Source organism: Vanellus vanellus (genome assembly GCF_965231255.1).
Source record: "Vanellus vanellus genome assembly, chromosome: 6".
Lineage (NCBI taxonomy): Eukaryota > Metazoa > Chordata > Aves > Charadriiformes > Charadriidae > Vanellus > Vanellus vanellus.
Window position 1 is genome coordinate 14,253,274 of NC_138911.1, and position 20,201 is coordinate 14,273,474.

Consider the following 20,201-nt stretch of genomic DNA (forward strand, 5'->3'; position numbering starts at 1 on the left):
CTTGGTTCTTCTGTAGCTAGACTGCTAGAGGCATCTGACCTGACTTATTTAAGGTTATTTTCCAGGTTATCACAGTGTACCACAGTCAAGAGACAATCTGAACAGCCTATCCAGAAGATATTGGCAGGTGGAGCATTTCCCTGATTGCCACTGTTTAAGTTCCACAGGAATTTTAGTAGTATATACTCTGCCCAAGAAATATGAGCATTAAAATTAGAACACCTATAACTTTTGAAGAGCCCTTTCACTAATCACACACCAGTTTCCTTGTAATATTTATAGCTCAGTAATTGAATTACTGTAATATGTTTAATTTTTAAACCATGCTGAAATCCACTTGCCAGGTGATTCAGATCTTAGTTAAAATACATGTGTGCAAGGAATTAAAAGGGAGCTGTGTCTTCAGCACTTCTATTGAAGCTGGAAAAATATGCAGGATAATCTTTGACTATAGAGAAATAGGTTTATAGATAGGCAACATGTATATGTATCTTGTTCTAAAGAACAGAATATATAGCAGAATTATTCTCTTACGGATCAATTACTGTTAGCCTTCTGCATCCTGTATTTCATTTTATTTAGTTATATTAAGCTTTATGTTGAACAACATTCAGTGGAATATTCCCTGTAGAATGGTATACTATGTAGACCATTTCATTAACTAGATGCATGTTAGAAACACTTGGTGTCTAGGTTCATATTTGCCATCTTTCCCTGCTTTTGTGGTTCAAATGAAGGTCCCCAATATTAATATTGCTTATAAAGCACCCTAACAATGTGACAGATTATATAATTGACAAAATTAAGATGATTTTCTTTGTTTTGTTTTCTTATCTTGATGATTATGAACTTGGTCTTAGATATTAAGATTACTAATGCAAATTGCAGATGCTTAAGTATTGCTTTGAAACACCTAACATTTTTTTTGCAATGAAGGAATGACTTTTATTCAACTTATTTTCTGCATTCCTAGAACTGTGCCAAGAAGCCTCATCTGGGGAAGTTTTCCTGCTGGCTTCAGCAGCTCTTGCCAATATTACTTTCTTTGATACCATGGCTTGTGAAATACTGCTCCAGTTAAATGCAATGAAGATTCTTCTAGCAGCATGTTCAGACAGAAGCATAGTGGATACTCCATATTCCCGGGATCAGGTGAGTGGTTTCTCAGCAAGATGCTGCCTGAGCATATTTGTGTAAAAGTCAACAGGTTTCAGCTCTATGTTTGTTTTGACATAGTCAAAGCTAAGTTGCTTTCATGTCTTCCATTCTTGGTTCTTTTCAATATATGGCTCTTTCTTTATTTGCATCTGTTCCTTTTTATTATGACCATTATGAAATATGACAACTTTTAATGTGATTGGGGGGGGGGGGGGGGGAGAAGGTGAAGGTGAAGTTCCATATTTCTAAGATACTGGAATGTTTTGGGTTTTTTTTTGTCATGAAGATGGCCAAACAGTCACACAGAAGCCCAGAGAGGCTATGGAACCTCCATCTTTGGAGGTATTCAAAACTTAACTGGACAGAGCTTGGAGGCAAATAAGATATATATGGAGACTGCAGCCTAAATATATAATTGTCAGTTCAAAGACAAATTAGCTCCAAAAGCTGACTAAGGATCTGATCCTCAGCCCATTGACGTCGGTGGGCTTTGGATCAAGTCCTAACTGCATGGTAGATGGCTTGCAAATTTTACTGGCAAATACCATTGATGTACTTTTGGATTTTCCTTTCTTTTTCACCAGTATTTTTTAGTAAAGAGACAGAAAATTCAAGGTTTGTGCTAATGCGTAGATGAAGTCAGAGGGAATTCTTTTGTTCCTCTCAGGTGCTGCCATGCAATGGAAATGCTGCAGAGGCACTCCTTATTTGACATCTCAGTGATGAATTTTGCCTCAGCAGAGTAACAAGTATGAGGCTTGAGGGTTTCAGTAGCTATTACTAAGGGATGGAGATTGCTAGTCGGTTCCGTTAACCTACTTCTGTTTATGAGACATTGTGAACATAACTAGAAGTCTGTAATTCAGGCCTCACAAGCCCACCCCCTTCCCACCTCTGAAGTAGCCAAAAGATGATTTATGGTAGACTTGGGATCTGCATTGCCATAGAAAACTCTGTGTACCCTTCAACAGGAGTCAGGCCATGGAAATCAAGGTACAAGGGGCCTTAGAAACTCATTGTTTGCGTTCTAGAGGGTTTACTAGGGCTGCTTTAGTTTATATTAAGAGCACTCAGTAGTTTTCCAGCTCAGGAGTGTTTATGAAAAGATGGACTTAAGCCGTAATTACTACATTGTTCTTTGGGCAAAGTCAAGGACATCAGCTGTGGCGTTTGACATAGCTGTATATTATTATTACATATGTACAATTCTACATGTTCTTTTTTTTTATTCCTCCTGTACACTCTTATAGTTTTGATTTCCTTATTTATTTATGCCCTCATCTTAATTCTGCTGTCAACTATGAATTTGCAGTTTGCTCTGTGGGTAGCATAGCAAGCCCCTTCTTTGGATGAGGAAGGCAGACGTTTAAAGAAATACGTATGACTTTATAAGGTAACCAACTAGTTCCAGGCCTTTTGCAGCTTGCAGGACATTGCATTAGCTAGAGGAACAGAGAACTGATTGGCTTCCTTCCAAGAATTGAGGAGATGTCATCCCCAATAACCCCTTACATTCCTTCTTGGAATGAGAAACTAGATCAGAATGTGTGCTGTTTTCTGTGGTGTGCTGCTGTAAGTTCCTGAGCTGACTCCTCATTATTTCTGCAGCAATGGGGACTATGAAATCCTGCCTTGTGTTGTTCTGTTACTGAGCACCTGATGCTCAGGTGGAATCTGAGTGCTGCTTATCTTGTCTTTAAGAGCTGCCAGTGTTGCTAGTCAAGCAGTTTTGGTAATGCCTTAAGATAAGTCTTCCTTTGAATTCTTAAACAAGTGTGTGTTTGAGTAGATCGCTTACCTTTCAAAAGGGTACTTGTTTCAGTGTTTTGGGGGCAGGGGGAGAAGGGTGTCTGCCAATTATGATGGTTTTATGGAACATTTTGCTTTTTAATTTGCTCTGTGCCTAGTTGTTACAATGAGGAAAACACACTCAGCTAGAGAGAAAACCAACTGTATTTTAAAAGGGTATTCTAAATTGCCATTTTGGCCTTTGGTATATACACTTTAGTTCCTATTAGGTACATAATACAGTTACTAACTTTTCCCATTATATATATTATTATGGCCCAGGCAGTAGACATTTGTCTAAGGACACACAGATTAAAGTTGACTAGGTTTGGAAATTTTTTGCTTCATGGTTTTATGTTGGAATATGCAACAACGGTGGAATACATTTTTATGGACTAATGTTCATTCTGAATGATCAAGTCATCTCAGCCTGTAAAACAGATGAATTAGAATTAAGCTATACTAAATGTTGAAACGATTAAGGTAAGAATAAAATTCATAGCAAATACAACAAAATCTGGTCTAATGATTAGAAAATGTTAGAAAAGAACCCCTCAAACTTAAATGCCCTGGTTTTCATACAGAGCTTTAATTTAAGTAACAGTTATCCTATAGAAAACTGTGCAGTATTTCTAAATACGTTACTACTTTAGCATTACTACTGATTTAAGAAAACTGTAATTTGCTAAAATAGACTGAAGCATGCACTCTGTAAGCCAAAAATGGGAGAAAGGTGGCTGAAATGCAAGAAAGAAACAATGAGTTTTGTTTTAATTTGTGCTGTTTTATCTCATCTTAAAGTCACAGCATGTCCTTTTTATACATCCTTTCTAAGGACAGCTAGCACTGATTAGTTATCACCCTCCATGACAATATAAATAAGTAGCTCAGGAGTTGGACATCAGATGCATTGTGTGTTGCCTGCAGAAAGTATTTTTCTGCTCAAGCACCTCTAAAAGTGTTCTGTCTTTTGACTTCTGAAAAGCTTTTGTGTGCAAATGGTAACAAACTTTTCCTGCCTTCACTGTCTGAAAACCAACCTCCTTCCTTTTTCATTTCCCAGGCAGCATTAGATTAGGTCGGGTAAGATGTCTAGAACAGAGTGCTGAACAAGATAATCATTGTTCATTTTATAGAAGTATGTATTCCTTCTGTAACCAGCAGTATTACATGGAGATTGCTTAGTTTTATAACAAAATACTTTGTATAAAAGTCATCAGATAAAGGGGTAATTTCCAGATGCCTTAGCTTCTAGTTTTGGGTCAAAATGGGTATGAATGTGCCATGTTCTTTTTCTTGCTGCAGATACTTATTTTCTGGATAGCAGGTTTTTTACTTCAAGGGAGCATCAAAATATTCTTTCAGAAGGGTTCATGCCTAAATTCAGCAGTGTAATATATACAGGCAGATGTCTTAATGGAGTCTAAGCACTGTCAGAAGGGTTTAGCCAAAACCCTTATCATTCAGAGCCATCTTTACTTTAACTATCATTTTAGACTCTACATAGAAAAATATGAAATATGTATGTTTGTGCACAGTATGTTTATGTATAATAAAATTTTTCTCTCTGCATTCCCACTTGTCTCTTCAGTGTTGCTAGTATTCTCACCTTACCTGTGAAGTTGTGGAGGTGCAGTCTAACAGCTTCTGATCTTCTGTTATTTAGGCAGACAAAGAATTAATGTGCGGTGAACACATCAAGTTTAAAGTGGCTATTTCTAGGTCTAAAATCAGTGAATTATGTTTCAAAAAAGTTTGAGGTGGAGAAAGGCTTTTAAGTTGGAAAAAAATGGAAATGGTTGTTGCTTTTTTTCTGCTAAATTCTTTCCTGTTCTCTTGGTGTTTGGGAGATGCTGCAGGCTCTGAAGCTAAGACTTTCTGTTTCATTTAAGTTTTGAAACCCTTATTACTATATATTCTTCCTCTAGGTTCCAGATCCTTTTCTCTGCTCTTCCATATTTTTTTTAGGGTATTTGCGTTTCCTTTTGTTGCCTTTTCCCCCTTTGTTTCTCTTACGTGGGAGATTGTAGGGTGAAAAGCAGAGCAGAGACAGATACTATTTTAACATAAAGAAGTTTTGATTTTTAAATGTTGCCTAATAGCCAGTGAAAGACTTAGAGAGCAGTGTTTTTAATGAGAAGAATATTAACAAGTCTTTTCGACTTCTTTTGAAAATCCCTGCCTGGAATGAAAGGAACTTGCAGTACTACTTCTCAATCTGACTTTCTCGAATACTGGGGAATTTATTACTCCTTTCCAACTGCTTTTTTTTTTTTTTTTTTTTTTTTTCTGCTTGTTGTCATGAAGACTGTGGGATTCCTGACTCCATTTTGTTAAATTGCTGTCCAAATTTTCACATAGGTATGGAAGCCAGTATGGGCTAACAAGAACAGGGAGCTTGAAGTAGAGTTTGAGCAGCACCATGTTAGGTGCCTGTCTTCCTTACATCAGACCACAAATATTAGACAAAATCATTGCTGGTCCAGGGGGAAGGCAGTTGATGAAGAGTCCTTTTTAAAGCTCTCTTCTTGGAGCAAAATAGGTATGGAAGGGGGGGCTCCCTCTCCTCGTTGGATCAGAAGAGGAATACCCTTTCCACCGCTGTGCCATTGGCTGGTCTTTCCCAGAGAAGAAATGCATGTAGTACCCTGGGACTCTATCACCTATGGTATGTTACACAAGCAGCCAGTGACAGGGTTAGGAGCAAACCTTGGTGGTCTGCCTCTGTCAGGTCTGACTTCAGTAGACCTAAGCTTCCTGTCTAGTTCTTGAAAATTGTTTTCAAGATCTGCTGTGAGTAATATTTAACAGTCCCAAGTGGTTCAACTGCATGCTCACACATCCTTTCTGCAGTTCAACACGCTTTTGTAGATTTACATACTGTGGGTAGAAATGCAACACACATCCTTTCTGCAGTTCAACACGCTTTTGTAGATTTACATACTGTGGGTAGAAATGCAACACAAAGCCTTTACAGAAGGACAAGTGGGTCACAAAAGGGTATTTGCACAGTTTTCTTGCACACGTCTCCATTAATATCCAGCTCTGATGTTAGTATAATTACGAGTAGATGTGTGGTTAGAATTGCCTTCCCTCTCAGTGTTCTGGCAGTGAACTGTTGTTGGTAAACTATACACTAAAATTCACAGAATCACACAACAGTAGGGATTGGAAGTGACCTTCACCGATCATCTAGTCCAACCCCCCCACCAAAGCAGGTTCACCTAGAGTGGGTTCGACATGAATGCATCCAAGAGGGTTTTGAATAATCCAGAGAAGACTCCACAAGCTGTATGGGCAGCCTGTTCCAGTACTCTGTCACCTTTAAAGTAAAGAAGGTTTTCCTCATGTTGAGATGGAATTTCCTGTGTTCCAGTGGGCCCATTGCCTCTTGTCCTGTCCCTGGGCACCACTGAAAAGAGTCTGGCCCTATCCTTTGGACAGTTGTCCTTTAGATATTTATAAGCATTGATGAGATCTCCTCTCAGTCTTCTCGCCTCCAGGCTAAACAGATGCAGGTCTCTCAGCCTTTCCTCATAAGAGAGGTGCTCCATTCCCTTGATCATCTTTGTAGCCCTCCGCTGGACTCTGTCCAGTAGTTCCCTGTCTTTCTTGAATTGGAGATCCCAGAACTGGACACAGTACTCACCAGGGCAGAGTAGAGGGGGAGGATGACCTCCCTCTACCTGCTGGCCATGCTTTTTTTAATGCACCCTGAGACACCTTTGGCCTTCTTGGCCACAAGGGCACATAGCTGCCTCATAGTGAACTTGTCCACCAGGACTCTGAGGTCCCTCTCTGCAGAGCTGCTTTCCAGAACTGTGTGATCCTTTCCAGTATTGACTAGAGTGTACTGAGAAAACATGTTTTCAACTAATATAGCTAGAAAGAGAGGTGATAAATTACATAATTAAGTTATTTAAAAAACCTTATTAAATGAAACGAGAAACAAGACTGTCAGTAACAGATGCAGAAATTAAAATTAGGCCAAAGGTGACACGATTGTATCTGAACTTTAACCACACCATTATATCATTGATATCCAAATTAGTTTTCTTTGTAAGACTGTAATTACTTCCCCGATGTCCTTTCTTTTTAACTTGTTATCTCTGTCTTTGCATATACATTTGAACAGTATAAAAATACAAGTAACCGTATTGACCGGCATTATGTGGTCAATGTTATGGATTGTTACATTTCAGGGGTTCAACTCTGACTCTCCTTCTTAAACACTAAATCTTTTTGAGACAAAATGCCTGTTTAGTTACAGTTCTGCCTTTCACATTTAGATTTGATGCAGGATAAGACAATGTGCTCCAACTTGCAAAGCAAGAGGTTGAGTTGGAAGAGTAAAATCTCAGCTCAGTTAAGAACTCCGCTATTCTTTGCGAGCTGAGTGTGGTGAGGTTTTTATTCCTGGGATCAATTCCTAAGATTGCTGCTGCTCTGATTTTGAAGAAGCAATTTAACTTCTCTGCATTTTTGTTTAATCATCTGTAAAGTTGGGCAGACATTGCACTTACTCAGTGTAAAGTCTCTCTAGAGGAAACATGCTATGTCAGCACAATTCATTGCAGTTTTTATTTTCTGCCCTTGCCTGCCAGGTTCACAGTACAATCAGGCTGGTGCTGAGCTGTTTACTGCAGAAACTATAAACAAGAGACTTTGCTGCAGGCTGTACTAATCATAAAGCTGTAAGCCAGAGCTGGTTATGTATGCATTTTGCTGCGTTTGTCATCTTTTTGTCTTCGGTCCTTTAGGAAACAAGATAGCAGATTTCGAACAGCCTCTGCGTTTTGCCACTGATCTTTTTTCCAAAACAGAATTGCTGCTTACCTGAAGGTTGTGATTTCAGTCTTGGTTCTGAGAACATGAGCTCATAAACAGTATTTCTACAGATTACAGTTTCTTGTTTCTTTTTCCTCCTCAAGTAGAAAACTATTACCTTCTAGGATAGGCACCAGGAATTACTTCCTGACCACTCTGCTTCAGTTAGCGGCAGTTGAACTACTTCTCCGCACTTTCTGCCTCCTCTAATATGGGAGTAATTAAGTTTCCCTCCCATATACTCAATCCCTGATTCCAATTAGACTAGCTAGACAAGCAAAGTTGTTTCCTACAACTGTGCATTGGCTTATGCCAAGTTGTGCTCTGCTTCAGGGAGACCAGGTGTCTTAGGTGTCTTCAGTTTATTGACTCAGTTTCAGAACCTAAGAAGCTTTCTAATATGATGAAGGAAGTCTGAGGGATGTTCCACCTGGATTTTCATCTGAAAGACAGAAAACTGTGGCCTTAGAAGTAAGGGGGGGAGATATACTCTAGCTCCATCACTATTTTAGAGTCATATGAATCACGGAGTTTATGGGATATGCCCATTCACCATGTGACCTACGCAGGATGCATTTCCTATGTGCTTCTTGAAAACAAAAAATGTGAGAATCTGGTTATTCTGACTATTCCTTAGCTAGATTAGTCAGCAATATGAAGTAAAGTAACTTAAAATGTAGTAAATACATTATTCATTCTTTCCTTTAGTTTTAGTCTCTGTTGCTCTGCTTCAGCATTCCAAGATTATAGTTCCCTGACACAGTCTCAGAGAAGACCTAGACTTCACAAGCAGATCCTGTCTCTAATTGCTATTATTATTTTACGGCATGTTTGCCTCTTCCAATCAGGTGACAGAAAGGCCTATTGATCTACTTATCTAGGTATATTTATTACTCTGTTTTCAGAAAGAAAACTGAATTCCTAACCACAAAAATGGCTATCAGAAGCAATAGGAATTAAGTTTTCTATTTTAAGCAATATAATGTCCCAGATAAAATTTCTAGAGATTTCTTAGCAAAGTTTTTTTCTGCTAATAAATAGTATCCTGAAAGGTTTTTCTACCTAGACTTGATGTAATGCCTGTTCTTGACCCCTGCTGTATGCACTCTTCTGCTATCTCCTTGTGGATTGATCTTGAATTGTGAAGTTCAGGTATTTTTAATTTACATTCAGAAACAAAGACACCATCTTGCTTCTGATTAGTTGTCAGATGCCCCTTTGTTTCTGAAGATGGTATCTGAAACTTTGCAGACATGCTCTGATTTATCCTTATGTCATTTATTTGAACGAATTACAAAATACTCTTATAATATGTAGAAAATTCATTTTACTTAATGATGAATCAGCCTTAAAGGAGTAAATTACTAAGAGAATTAGCAATTCCATATTGATCTACTTTGCCACTCAATTAAATTACTCGCTAATTCTCATTTTGAGCTTGTGTCTTTCTATTTATGTTGGGACTGTCAATAAAAGCTTACTAAACAGTGTGCCTATATTAAGGCACACTTAATAAAGGTATATTAGCATCACATCTTCCACTTCCATAGACACTTCCCCTTCCCCCAAGTGAGGTAAGTGACCCTCAAATGTGGAAGATATCGCCCCTTTAACAGGCTAAAATGTGTGCTTTCATCTTCCAAATCTGGCTACATCTTCCTTCCCGAGTAGCTTATTTCACAATAATGAGAAACACTTTTAGATCACCTTAAATCTGTCAAGGGAAAATTATGAAAGAAGCTTTCTGTTTCTTATGTACTCTTTAGGTTTCAACCTCTTTGTTACCTAAAGCATTTGAGATTTACACTCTCAGTGTATGTATGTTTTCACTTTTACAACAAATGTTCAGTACATTGTGCACTGGTTAACGAGCATTAGTCACCATTAGTTGTTTAGAAGAAAATGTGTTACTATAGTGTTAGTGAATTTCCAAGCTGACTGTTGTTCTTCAAGAGATTTTGAACAAAATTATTTTAAAAGCTCTTAATTAACCATGGTTTCTCAAATTTAAATCACCCTTGACAACTGAAATTCCTATGGTTCAGTGCAAAGCAGAATGCAGAGCTGAAAAGGAAGGTTCATCATTCATAAATTCAGTATGTGTGAAAGGCTGGGTGAGTGGAAGGAAACTATGTGGAACTAAAAACACTTTTCAAATTATAAAAATAGATTTTGTTTACTAGAGTAACCAACGAGATCAACACCGCCAATTTTATAATAATGTATGATATTGTCACTACAGAGAGAGATCTGTGTTTACTATCTGTTTATTTATTTTGCCTATGAGAATAGAAATTTTTAGTAAGGTTTTGGATTAATTTCCAGGTGAACTGCAAGACTAGCAACATGATGCTGTACCGACATTTGAAAAGTATGAAATATCTCTATTATTTTTAAGTTTATTTATTAAATAGGGAAATTTTCCATGGACCTAAAGGGGAGCCCTGTCCCCCCCAAATATCTCTACATACTTAGTTCACCAACAGATCATTTAAACGTGAACTTTCAAAGCTTTTTGATTTTGGGTACAGTTTTTTAATCTTTGAAAGTTAACTCCTTAGTCTCTGAGACTTGTGAAAAATCTTACTAGTCCCAGTGGAACTATCTGAATATTAATATTTTGATCAGTTGGTGCCTTTTCCAAAGGTGCTAAAACATGAGCTGGTCTGAGAATTCTTTTCCTGGCATTTTGTATTTCACTGTGCCTCACTACTATGTGGTTTACATGTGTAGCACATAGCACATATTAACAGGTAGGTGGTGAACGCAGGGATAAACCCCAGATGCCTGTTCCTCCAGTTGGTTTTAGTAGTGTAAATCATGTGACGCTGACTTGAATAATTCAGCTTTCATCTAGTGGCAAACAAATGTACTAGTTCATTATTTGTTGATCAGGTCTATTTTTGTATGGTATTCATTACTATAGTGGTTTTAGGGGTGCCAGTTCCCGCAAAGAAAGCTGCAGCCATCAGGTTTATCTGAGTCCTTCTGTAGAGAAGCCCCTGCAATTTCTGATGGATCTGGGTACCAGAGACCAGGCTGTGGACTAGCCTGGGTTAGTCTATTGGGCAGCTCTGCTAGAATATAGATACTGGAGATGTATGGATCAAGATCTAGCTCCAGAACACACCTATCTGGCAGACATACAGGTGCTGAGGCAGGGTATTATGCTGGATGGGATCAGCACTCACAGCACATGGTTTCTAAGGCAGTCCAGTATAATCCTGCACTAGGTTTGGCAATAAGAATGTGAGATCAGATGTTTCATTAAAAAATTCCACGTATGATGAAGCAACTTTTTGGTTTTTTCTTTTTCTCTGGAAAATGTCTGACAGTCTTTACTTAATAGCATATCTGAAGATCCCACATATCAAGATATCACTAGGGTACTGGAATCTGTGGGTGGCTTCAGCACAGGCTTTCTACATGGTATGATAGCATTGGCTGATGATCAGAGCTCACGTCTCCTGTCTGCAGGATATCTTTCTTTTTATACTTTGAGCTGTCTACAAGTTCATTGCATGGCTTAGGAATCCAGAAAAATCATGTAAGAATCATAAATTGTCTCAGATGCCAGGCTTTTATAATCTTGGAGTGTAATCTTTTATGAGAAATGTCTCAAACAGTTAATGAAATTGATACTAAATATTGCAGTTGAACAGTAGCGATTCCATGTTAAATATTTTCAGGTCTCTCAATTCTTTAAACATTATTTCAATTCTGAAAGAGGTTTTGGTATCTATTTTTTCCAGTAATTTTCATCTATTTTCCTGGTGGAAATGAGGCTTAGGCAGTCGCTTTTATCTATATCTGCTTGTGTTCTCCATGTCCCACAATAACATCTGAACTGGTTTGCTCATTCAACAGGACTTCGCAGTTATTTTTGAGAGACTGACTAAGGCTTTAGGAAATTTGGAGCCAGATGGGAAAAGAGAGGCTAAGATAAAGACTGCAGGGTGACCCTATGTATTATTATACCAAAAAAATCTACAGTGGGAGAAAAGTTCTGTTTATGGTTTTTGATCCACTCTAAATCCAAAAGAAATGAGACTTCGTTAATACCAGTGCTCATGGAAGTGTTGCTTTTCAAAGCAAATTGAGTCTACATTTAAGTTTGTGTTTTCCTCTAAAGAGATCATCTTTAGTATTAAACTTCCTTGAACTTTGGTCTGTATTACAGAGGGAATTCTCATGTAAGCTGCATGTATACTGAATTTTAAAATAGGCAAGTATAGGAGAAATACGGCATTTAAAGTCAACTCTATTCAGGTTGCCTATGATGTGTTTACATTATACTATTTCATGTTACATTGTTTATATCACAGAAAATGTGACTTTTGGGGGGAAAGAAAAATGTATCCATATGGAGTGTGCTAATCTACAGTTTAACTGCCTTTCAAGTCCTACTTAGATTTTAAAAGATAACATAGGTAGAACTTGACGGTTATTGGTGGTAAGGGTCTTTTATAAACCCCCCTGGAGAAGGTTACATATAAACCCATTAGGCTAGTTCATAAATACATTGCAAAAGATAGGGGGCCACATAATCAACGCAAAGGAAATATAGATATAACCTCAAATAATTTTTGGTGTCAAAAGATGCACACAAAATATTTTTATGTACGAAAATACTTATTAGACAAAATAACTTGAAGCAGTGGAATAATTGGCACATATTCAAATTGTGGTTAATTGAATTCTTCATCTGTGGCTTAGAAAGCCACATGGGGTACAGATTCTGCACAGAGGAAGCAATTTTCATTAACAGGATATAATTTAGAATGAGAAAACATATACACTCTGCCTGAAACACAGTTAATAATTAATATGGAATAAATACATAGACATATACTGAGTTACCATATTTCTACCTGTCACTCTCTAGAGTTTCAGCAACTCATTTGCATCCTAAGTAAGTATATTTATTCAGAGAGATGACACTGTAACACTACCTTCAAAAGTGGAAGACCTTTATGTCACAGCATCGAAAATGAGTCATCCTTGTTATTAAAATGGCAAAGTGAGATCAGAATGGTGATTTGATCTCATGCCTACTTACATCTAAGAAGTTTGCTTGTTTGTGAACTGACACTTTACCGTTAAAAAGCTGATAACCAGTTCTCAAATTGATGGTTATTTTTGAGGCTGATCAGTTTTTTCTCAACTAGAACAGAGAAAATTAGAGCCTCTTAAGAAAGCATGTTATTTCTATTTTGTATTCCAACGATCTATAACATTTATTATTTGGGCTTTCACATATGCTGTTAATATTGAGATGTGTTTGCATGTAGGAAGCAAGTTATTTGAAGGATAAAGTAAAAAATGATATCTTGCAGGATGTATGAGAGAAAGCATATGATATCAATGAAGGGAACGGGTGACTGAAAGCCAACATGATCCAGTCAAAAGCCGAAGCTCCACATGGTCCGGTGTCTGTCAATGGCTTGCTGCATCCCTTTAAGCCAGCTGAGTTACACCTGATCTTGAAAACAGTTAGTGCTATTTTGGATAAGGAATTATGTAAATCAGGATCTCAAAATGTGCTTCGGTTGGTCTAAAACCTAATCTTGGCCTCAGCTCAGGAAAGGTACACACAGATTTTTAAATCCAACTCATTTTGGGACAGTGCTTTGACAGGAACACAACTCATGGCTTCAATAAGGCTGAAAAGTATTCCTTAAATACTCCCTTGAATCAAGGCTCAAAACTCCAAATCTGTTGCGAGGATTTCTATACATTTCAGCTGAACCCTGAAGAAGAAAGGTAGCAATAACTTACTGCTATTGAATGTATGCTATGTGCTGGTTCTTAGCCTTCACTATGAGCTCTGCCTGAGCTGGAATGTGACTACAGGATTGGTTCCTGAGGGTGGGCAGCTCCTGGCTGAATTCTTTGTAGGACTCCAGGGTTGTTTTCGGTTGGTTGGTTTTTATAAATTTTTATCTTCCTCTTTGTACCAGTTTGACCACTGAACAAATCTGCTGCATAGATCTCTATATAAGAGACTTTTATGCATAAGTATAGGAGTGTGAGAAAAAGTAGTATAGGAGTGTGAGAAAAAGATGGTTTAGTTTTCCTGTTGTCTGGGTTTCATTTAGCGGCCACACATAAGATAAAGACCTCTGAGAAATCACAAAGGTAGGAATAGACAAGAATGCTTTTTAATTTTATTGGTTTTGCCATATTCCTGCCATACTAATTTTATAAACCACAATGCTTACTAATATTACTGAATTGTAGGGGTATACTTCATATTTCCTTCTTCTTTTAATAACAGGTGGTAACAATATTGGCAAACATGTCTGTCTTGGACCAGTGTGCTTCAGAAATCATTCAAGGAAATGGTATGTATTTTAGCTGAATTATATTCTGCATTTGTTTGTGGAGAATGTGGGTAGATGGGAAAGAAGTGGTCACAAGATAAAGGAGAAAGGCTTCACTAAGAATACTTCATTTTGCATCCTGTCTCTGCTGGATATTGCACATTGCTTCAGGGTGCAAAAAGAGTCCTTGGGATGGTTCTGTGTAGCTGAAATAAATTACCACTGCCTTAGAAAACTTTGCAGGTATGACCGTATTGCTGATGTTCTGCGTATGCATGACTTACTCATAGATACAAAGCAAGGTAGTACAAAGTGTTTCAACAGCCTTTATTCCGGCCATTACATTGTATAAGGTGGCAATTCTTACACATTGAAAGACATCATCTGATACTGAGCCATGCATACCTGCATTTTGTGTCACTTTTTTCACAGGTATTCAGAAGTATTACAGATTTTGAAGCATCATGTTTTTATTACTATTACAGCAGTTGCCATTTTTTCCCACACTACTTTAAATCTCATATAAGAAATTCATTATGTTGAAAAAACCATAGGTGTTATAGGCCTGCGAGAAGTCTGAGAAGTTAGGTTAATAATTCTATGGATAAGGAAACAGGAAGAAATAGCTGCCTTATTAATACACCTACCAGCAAATTCAGTAGGCCAGCTTCGGTTTTGTTTGGGTTTTTTGGGGGGGGCTTTTTTTCTTTTTGTGGGAGATATACAATCACAGTGAAGCTTCAAATTATTGCTCTTTCTGTCCTAGGAATACCCCTTTCACGCCTTTTAAATCAAGGATAGGAATGGTTTGAGTTTGGATCCATTTGAATCTCAGATACAGCTGACTAGGTGGGAGAAGAGGTTTCAGAAAGCATCTACATGGAAATGGGTCTTGAAACAGAATTGGCCAATTCCTATGTAATATTGGATTCAGATGTTTCTTGAATTTCAGTGGAACATTTTAGCTCTGTGCACACAAATATGACCGGCAAGGATCAGGCACAACTAATTTGCTTGATGTGATCCATACGTATGCAGAGGTAGTGTGCATTTGATGTCCTTGCTAAGGTGGGTAGGTGTTGCAGTTTGAGACCAAATGACAATGTGGAGGTTGAATGGATCTGGATACTGAAGCAATCTTATCACAGATACATGTAATTTTACAAATTACCTGACTTCCCTGTCCTGTGCAATAGACAGTGCAGTGAGGGGGAAGAGCAAGGCAAGTTAACATGGTGGTTTCTTCTATGATCTCCTTGTTGCATGGCAGGAACAGGGCAGTAGCAGAGAAAAGCTGGTCAGGTCCACATGGTGGTTCCTGCCATGCTCCCGGTCTAAGCTCCCTGTGTTCCTGATAGTTGGAGATGTGGTTCTGGACGTCTTGGTGCAGGCACATGGGGCTTCACTGCCCAGAGTCTTTTTTAGAAAGTCCTGGTAAGACCCTGACACTTCCCAGGACCCTAGGTGCCTGTAATTATAGGGCTGGGTAGAGAATACCACGTCAGTGACTTGTCTGTCTGACTTGTGCGGTCGTTTTCTGATTTGCTGTTGTTAGCACTCACAATCCAGATATGCCCTGGAATACTTTGCGCTCCTTTATGATTAACGTATTGATTACGTAGTTTGGCTATCTATTTCCTTGAGCACACCAAAACCTGTTTTGTTGTTTGGGAGAGGTGTTTGATCATATTACACCTACTTTTACTACAGCAGAAACTTAATTGATGTTCATGAAATGATACTAACAGTTATGCCAACTAGGCCTAACTCATGCTAGATATTACAGTAGGTGGAGATGTACATGTGGATTGTCAAGCACAATGTGATGAAGTAAAGTTTGTGTATATGCTCCATAACTGAAGTTCACACAGAAGCACTTGCCCCTAGGGAAGGGCTGGCACCCATCTTGTGTACAAAGGTTTTTTGTGTCGCCTAATGTTGTAATAATCAGATGCTGGTCAGATGCCAGATTCACAAAATGACAAGGGTCTTTGGATCCTGGAAAGTTTAGATAAGTTTTCTTCTCAACTTTGACTTTTTTGTATGTTGATTGATTATTATCTAGCTGCATGATTCTGATGCTAATTCTCTTAATTATTTATGCAAATGTTCTAACAGTTAAAATCCTCTGATGCTACCTGAAGTAATCTGAATGCCTAATAGCATATGGAGTCTAATAGCACATAATTGTCCTTATATTTAAAATAATCTAGAAAATAGAAATCAGTACAGTCTCATCTGTTTTTGTGCTGCTACAATAAGAGTATCGACTCCTACAGGCATCAATAAGTTAATGAAACCATTTTGACATGGATGATATTGTCTCTTCTGAAGTGAAGTTATTCACACAGTAAACTTCAAGAGGCAGAATTCCATTTTCCTCATTAAAGGATTTCCCATTCTAAAATAACCTTAAACAGTTTGAGATGAGAACTTTTAAAGGTTTGCTTAAGAATTACATAAACTGAAAAAAAAGTTTTACTTTCCTTGAATTCAAAGCAAAACTTCATGTAGAGACCTGAAATATGTTACTACAGGGTTTTAGGTTAGTTTAGGAGCAAATAAAGAATTGCACTTAGTTTGAGTGAAATAAATTTGTGAAATCCAAGATACCAACTTGTTAGAGGAGTCAAGAAGTTATAGGAGGGAAGAGTTAGTGCATTTTCTAGTTCCAGAAGTTCTGTAGCTTCATAATGAAGACAAACTTATGCACATATCAGATGTGCCTGAATGCTGATGGCCGAATTTCAGTCCACAATTGTGCATTCTTCTTGCCTTATTTGGGCAGTGATTGGTCTGTATTTACCTAGCTTGCTTTTTCCTTTTACTTTTTTGGGCTAAGTCTTTTGCTGGAGAGAGGATAACAATAGCTCTTACATCCTTCTAGGTATCCAACTTTTAATGGATATGCTGTTTGAAAGATCATCCTCAGGAAATTCAGCAGAAGTTGCTGCTTGTGAGCGAGTCCAACAGAAATCAGCAGTTACTCTGGCACGACTCAGCCGAGATCCTGAAGTGGCAGATGCAGCCGTAAAACTCAGCTGTAAGGATGTGTCACTGGCTTAATGGCAGAATGAAAAAGAGGGAGGAACTGCCAGTCATGGAGAAACTCTCTTTAATTTTTAGCCTCACTTGGTATACTTCATGGAATAGGTTGCCTATACAGTCTGTCCAAAAAGTGACTACAGGGTTGTCCTAAATGAACCTCTGGCTTATTTCCCAGAGGAACCTGAGGAGCAGTGTCCACTCAACACATAGCTGTGGCAGACTGTGCCAACTGACAGTGCTGCCTCCTCCATTCCTTTATTTAAAACATGGTCCAGAATCTGTCAGTGGACGGAAAACTTGGACCCTTGCAGGCTCAGATGTGATGAATCTAATGGGAAGCAACATGTTCTTTTGGCTGGAGTTTTTTAAGGGCGTGTGGGCGGATTCATTGGGAAGAAATGGAGGTCACAATTTCCACTCTGAAACAGCAATAGTGGGTAAAAACAATACATTTGTTTGTTTATGCTTTACAACTATTAATCATGACTACTCTGAACTGCATAGCTCCATGGACAATCCCTTAAGTATTTGCATATCATCTTTGCATTAGAGATCATATCTACTCAGGAAGATAAATATGAAACATTTAAAAAAAGACCTCATCTCAAAATACGGAGTTTGTTTTTCTAAATTATTTCTCCTGATACTCTTTTGTGCACTCAGGTATTCCTCGCCTAATTAAACTTTGCAGATCACCAACTGAAAGGAATAACAGTGATTCTGTCTTAGTGGCATGTCTGGTAGGTACATTTTAATCTTTCTTTCATGCTTATCCTGAAAAAATGCAGAAAAAAAAGCCCTTTAGATTTCAAAATACATAAGTATTGCAGCAATGTTTTAAATTCATGACAGGGTCTCCTGCTTTTCCCCTTAAGCATAATCCTGTACAGTGTCAATTATTTATCCTCTGATTGAAGATTTAAGCACATAAGGAAAAACGGCTTCATCTTTGCATTATTGAGCACTAAAATATTTCAGTGGAACACTTCAAAATTTAAGGTTTCAGTAATTCTTAAATTTCATTCTCTGCTGATGCTATATTTGCTGCAATGAACCTTGACTCATAGGGGTAGCAGCCCTTTGCTTGCACACACATATATATGGAAATATTTATGTGAAGTGCCCAAAGAGAGGAAAGGAGATTTCTTGCTTTCACTACAATCTATTTTTTTCTATTTGAGTCTCCAAGACAATATAACATCCAGCCAAGGAGTGGCCAACAGAAGGTTAACACTTTCCCCGCTTAGGAGAAAGATCCCAGCTGCTGGCGCTGCACTGCGTGGACTGTGAGCCCCAGCCAAGTGTCAGAGTTGAATAATTTCACGTGGCATTCTGTGACAGGAACGTGCTCTGGGGATAAGGGTGATCTAGGGTTAGGAGACAGGTTTTGATGAATGAAGAACAAGAATATTGTTTGACAGTGCTTTTTAGTATTTATGTTATTTTAAATGTAAAAGTAAAACTTAGTTATTGCAGCTTTGATTAACAGCTAGCTTTGTATCAGCACATGAGAAGTTTCGTTCATTTAAGCAGGGCTGATTCAGGATGAATAGAGTACGAATGTGAGCGTAAGAAATGCTGTAGTTATTCTTCATATGTGCTGAGAAGCTCATTAATCTTGTATGGCTAGAGCAGAGGCCACAGGGTGATGGCAGCAAACCAGACTGTGACTTTTCTGTCTCATTGAAGTTGTTGCTTGCACAGTCCTTGAATTCGTGCCTATCACTTGAGATGTTACCTGCCTGTCTGTCTCAGCAATTCTGCTTCTCCTGATCTTTTAGTAACTGCCTGATGACACTTTCTGATAAACACGTGGTAAAAATACTGTCCTTGAGACATAAATTGCTTCAGGCTCAGACAGGTATTGTCACTAAAGTCTGAGGGCTTGTACTGTTTGGTATTTTTAGCTTGTTTGTTTACTTTTTGTATATTCTGAAGCAGGTGATTAACTCTTGTGTTAGTGCTGCATTGACAAACAGCACAGAGATAAGCTGATCACATGATCAGACCTTACTAATATAACACAATTTTTGTTCTTGAGGAAAGCCAGCCTGCTTTCCAGTTGCTTCTGTCTTGTCAGGTTACTAGAAGGTATGTAATTATTGTGTATCTTTCTCCAGTGAGAAAAACAAGTAACTTCTTAGAAGTGAAGAGTTTATGAAGAAAATAGTAACATCAATGCAATATGTATTGTGCAGCCTCATAATCAGAACGACTGGCAGTTTTATTTATTCCCGAATGGTTTGAAATGTGTGGCTTCTTTCTACTACGCTGTAGATTTCTGTTATGGGCATTGCATAGAACTTCAGTAGCAGAGGTTATCTGAATCAGATGGCTTATAGTTCTCATAAATAAGACAAAAGCTAAGAGGAGAGTTGAGATAGGAAGAGGCAGTGTGAGACATGCAGCAGATCAGAGATAGGTTTACAATCAAAGCGCTCTGACTCTCACCTCTGTGTTCTTTAACATCCCAATGCGCCTGCTGTTCAGGTCTAAGACTAATGTGCCCCAAAAGGACTGTCCTTTAACAGCTGCATTTGAAGGGAGATTCATCTGACAGATGAAGGCACTAACGAGAGCCAGGTAGACGAGTCCATAGACCTGCACAGTTCAGTTTTGGGTCTTGGCTATTATTTAGAGATAGTTACAATGGATTCCTGCAATGAAGACTTTGTCAACTCTTAACAGTATTACAATTGTGTTGTTTTGTTTTTCTAGGCAGCCTTACGGAGACTAGCAGTTATGAGTCCTGATGGACTTGAAGATTCAGATTTTCAGCAGCTAGTAAAGCCCAGACTTGTGGATTCCTTTCTGCTATGCACAAATATGGAAGAGAGCTTTGTATAAATGTGAGCCAAAAACCTTTGAAAAATAATCAAGATGATAGGTATACAATAAGATAATACATATACAGTTTTATTTAGTTTTAGTCCTATCATTATTTATGACTTATTTATTTTAAAACTATGAACATACGGTTTGTAGGATCAAAGAAGCAGAATGAGCAAACTTGTTTCAGTGGTTTGCAAAGGTAATTTTTTATTATATTTTCCTGCC

The 20,201-nt window shown here is 38.1% G+C and overlaps 1 protein-coding gene across 1 annotated transcript in view; it reads left to right on the forward strand.

The window, feature by feature from the left end:
• The window catches only part of INSC (INSC spindle orientation adaptor protein), a gene marked incomplete at both ends in the record, with an annotated part of 97,509 nt that extends 77,518 nt beyond the window's left edge, over positions 1-19,991 (forward strand). Inside the window, 5 exons of the mRNA XM_082485691.1 lie at positions 974-1,152; positions 14,051-14,117; positions 16,984-17,139; positions 17,808-17,884; positions 19,863-19,991. Coding sequence (XP_082341817.1) covers positions 974-1,152; positions 14,051-14,117; positions 16,984-17,139; positions 17,808-17,884; positions 19,863-19,991 — 608 coding nt within the window. The remainder of the gene's footprint in view (positions 1-973; positions 1,153-14,050; positions 14,118-16,983; positions 17,140-17,807; positions 17,885-19,862) is intronic.
• Between the last annotated feature and the right edge of the window lie 210 nt (positions 19,992-20,201).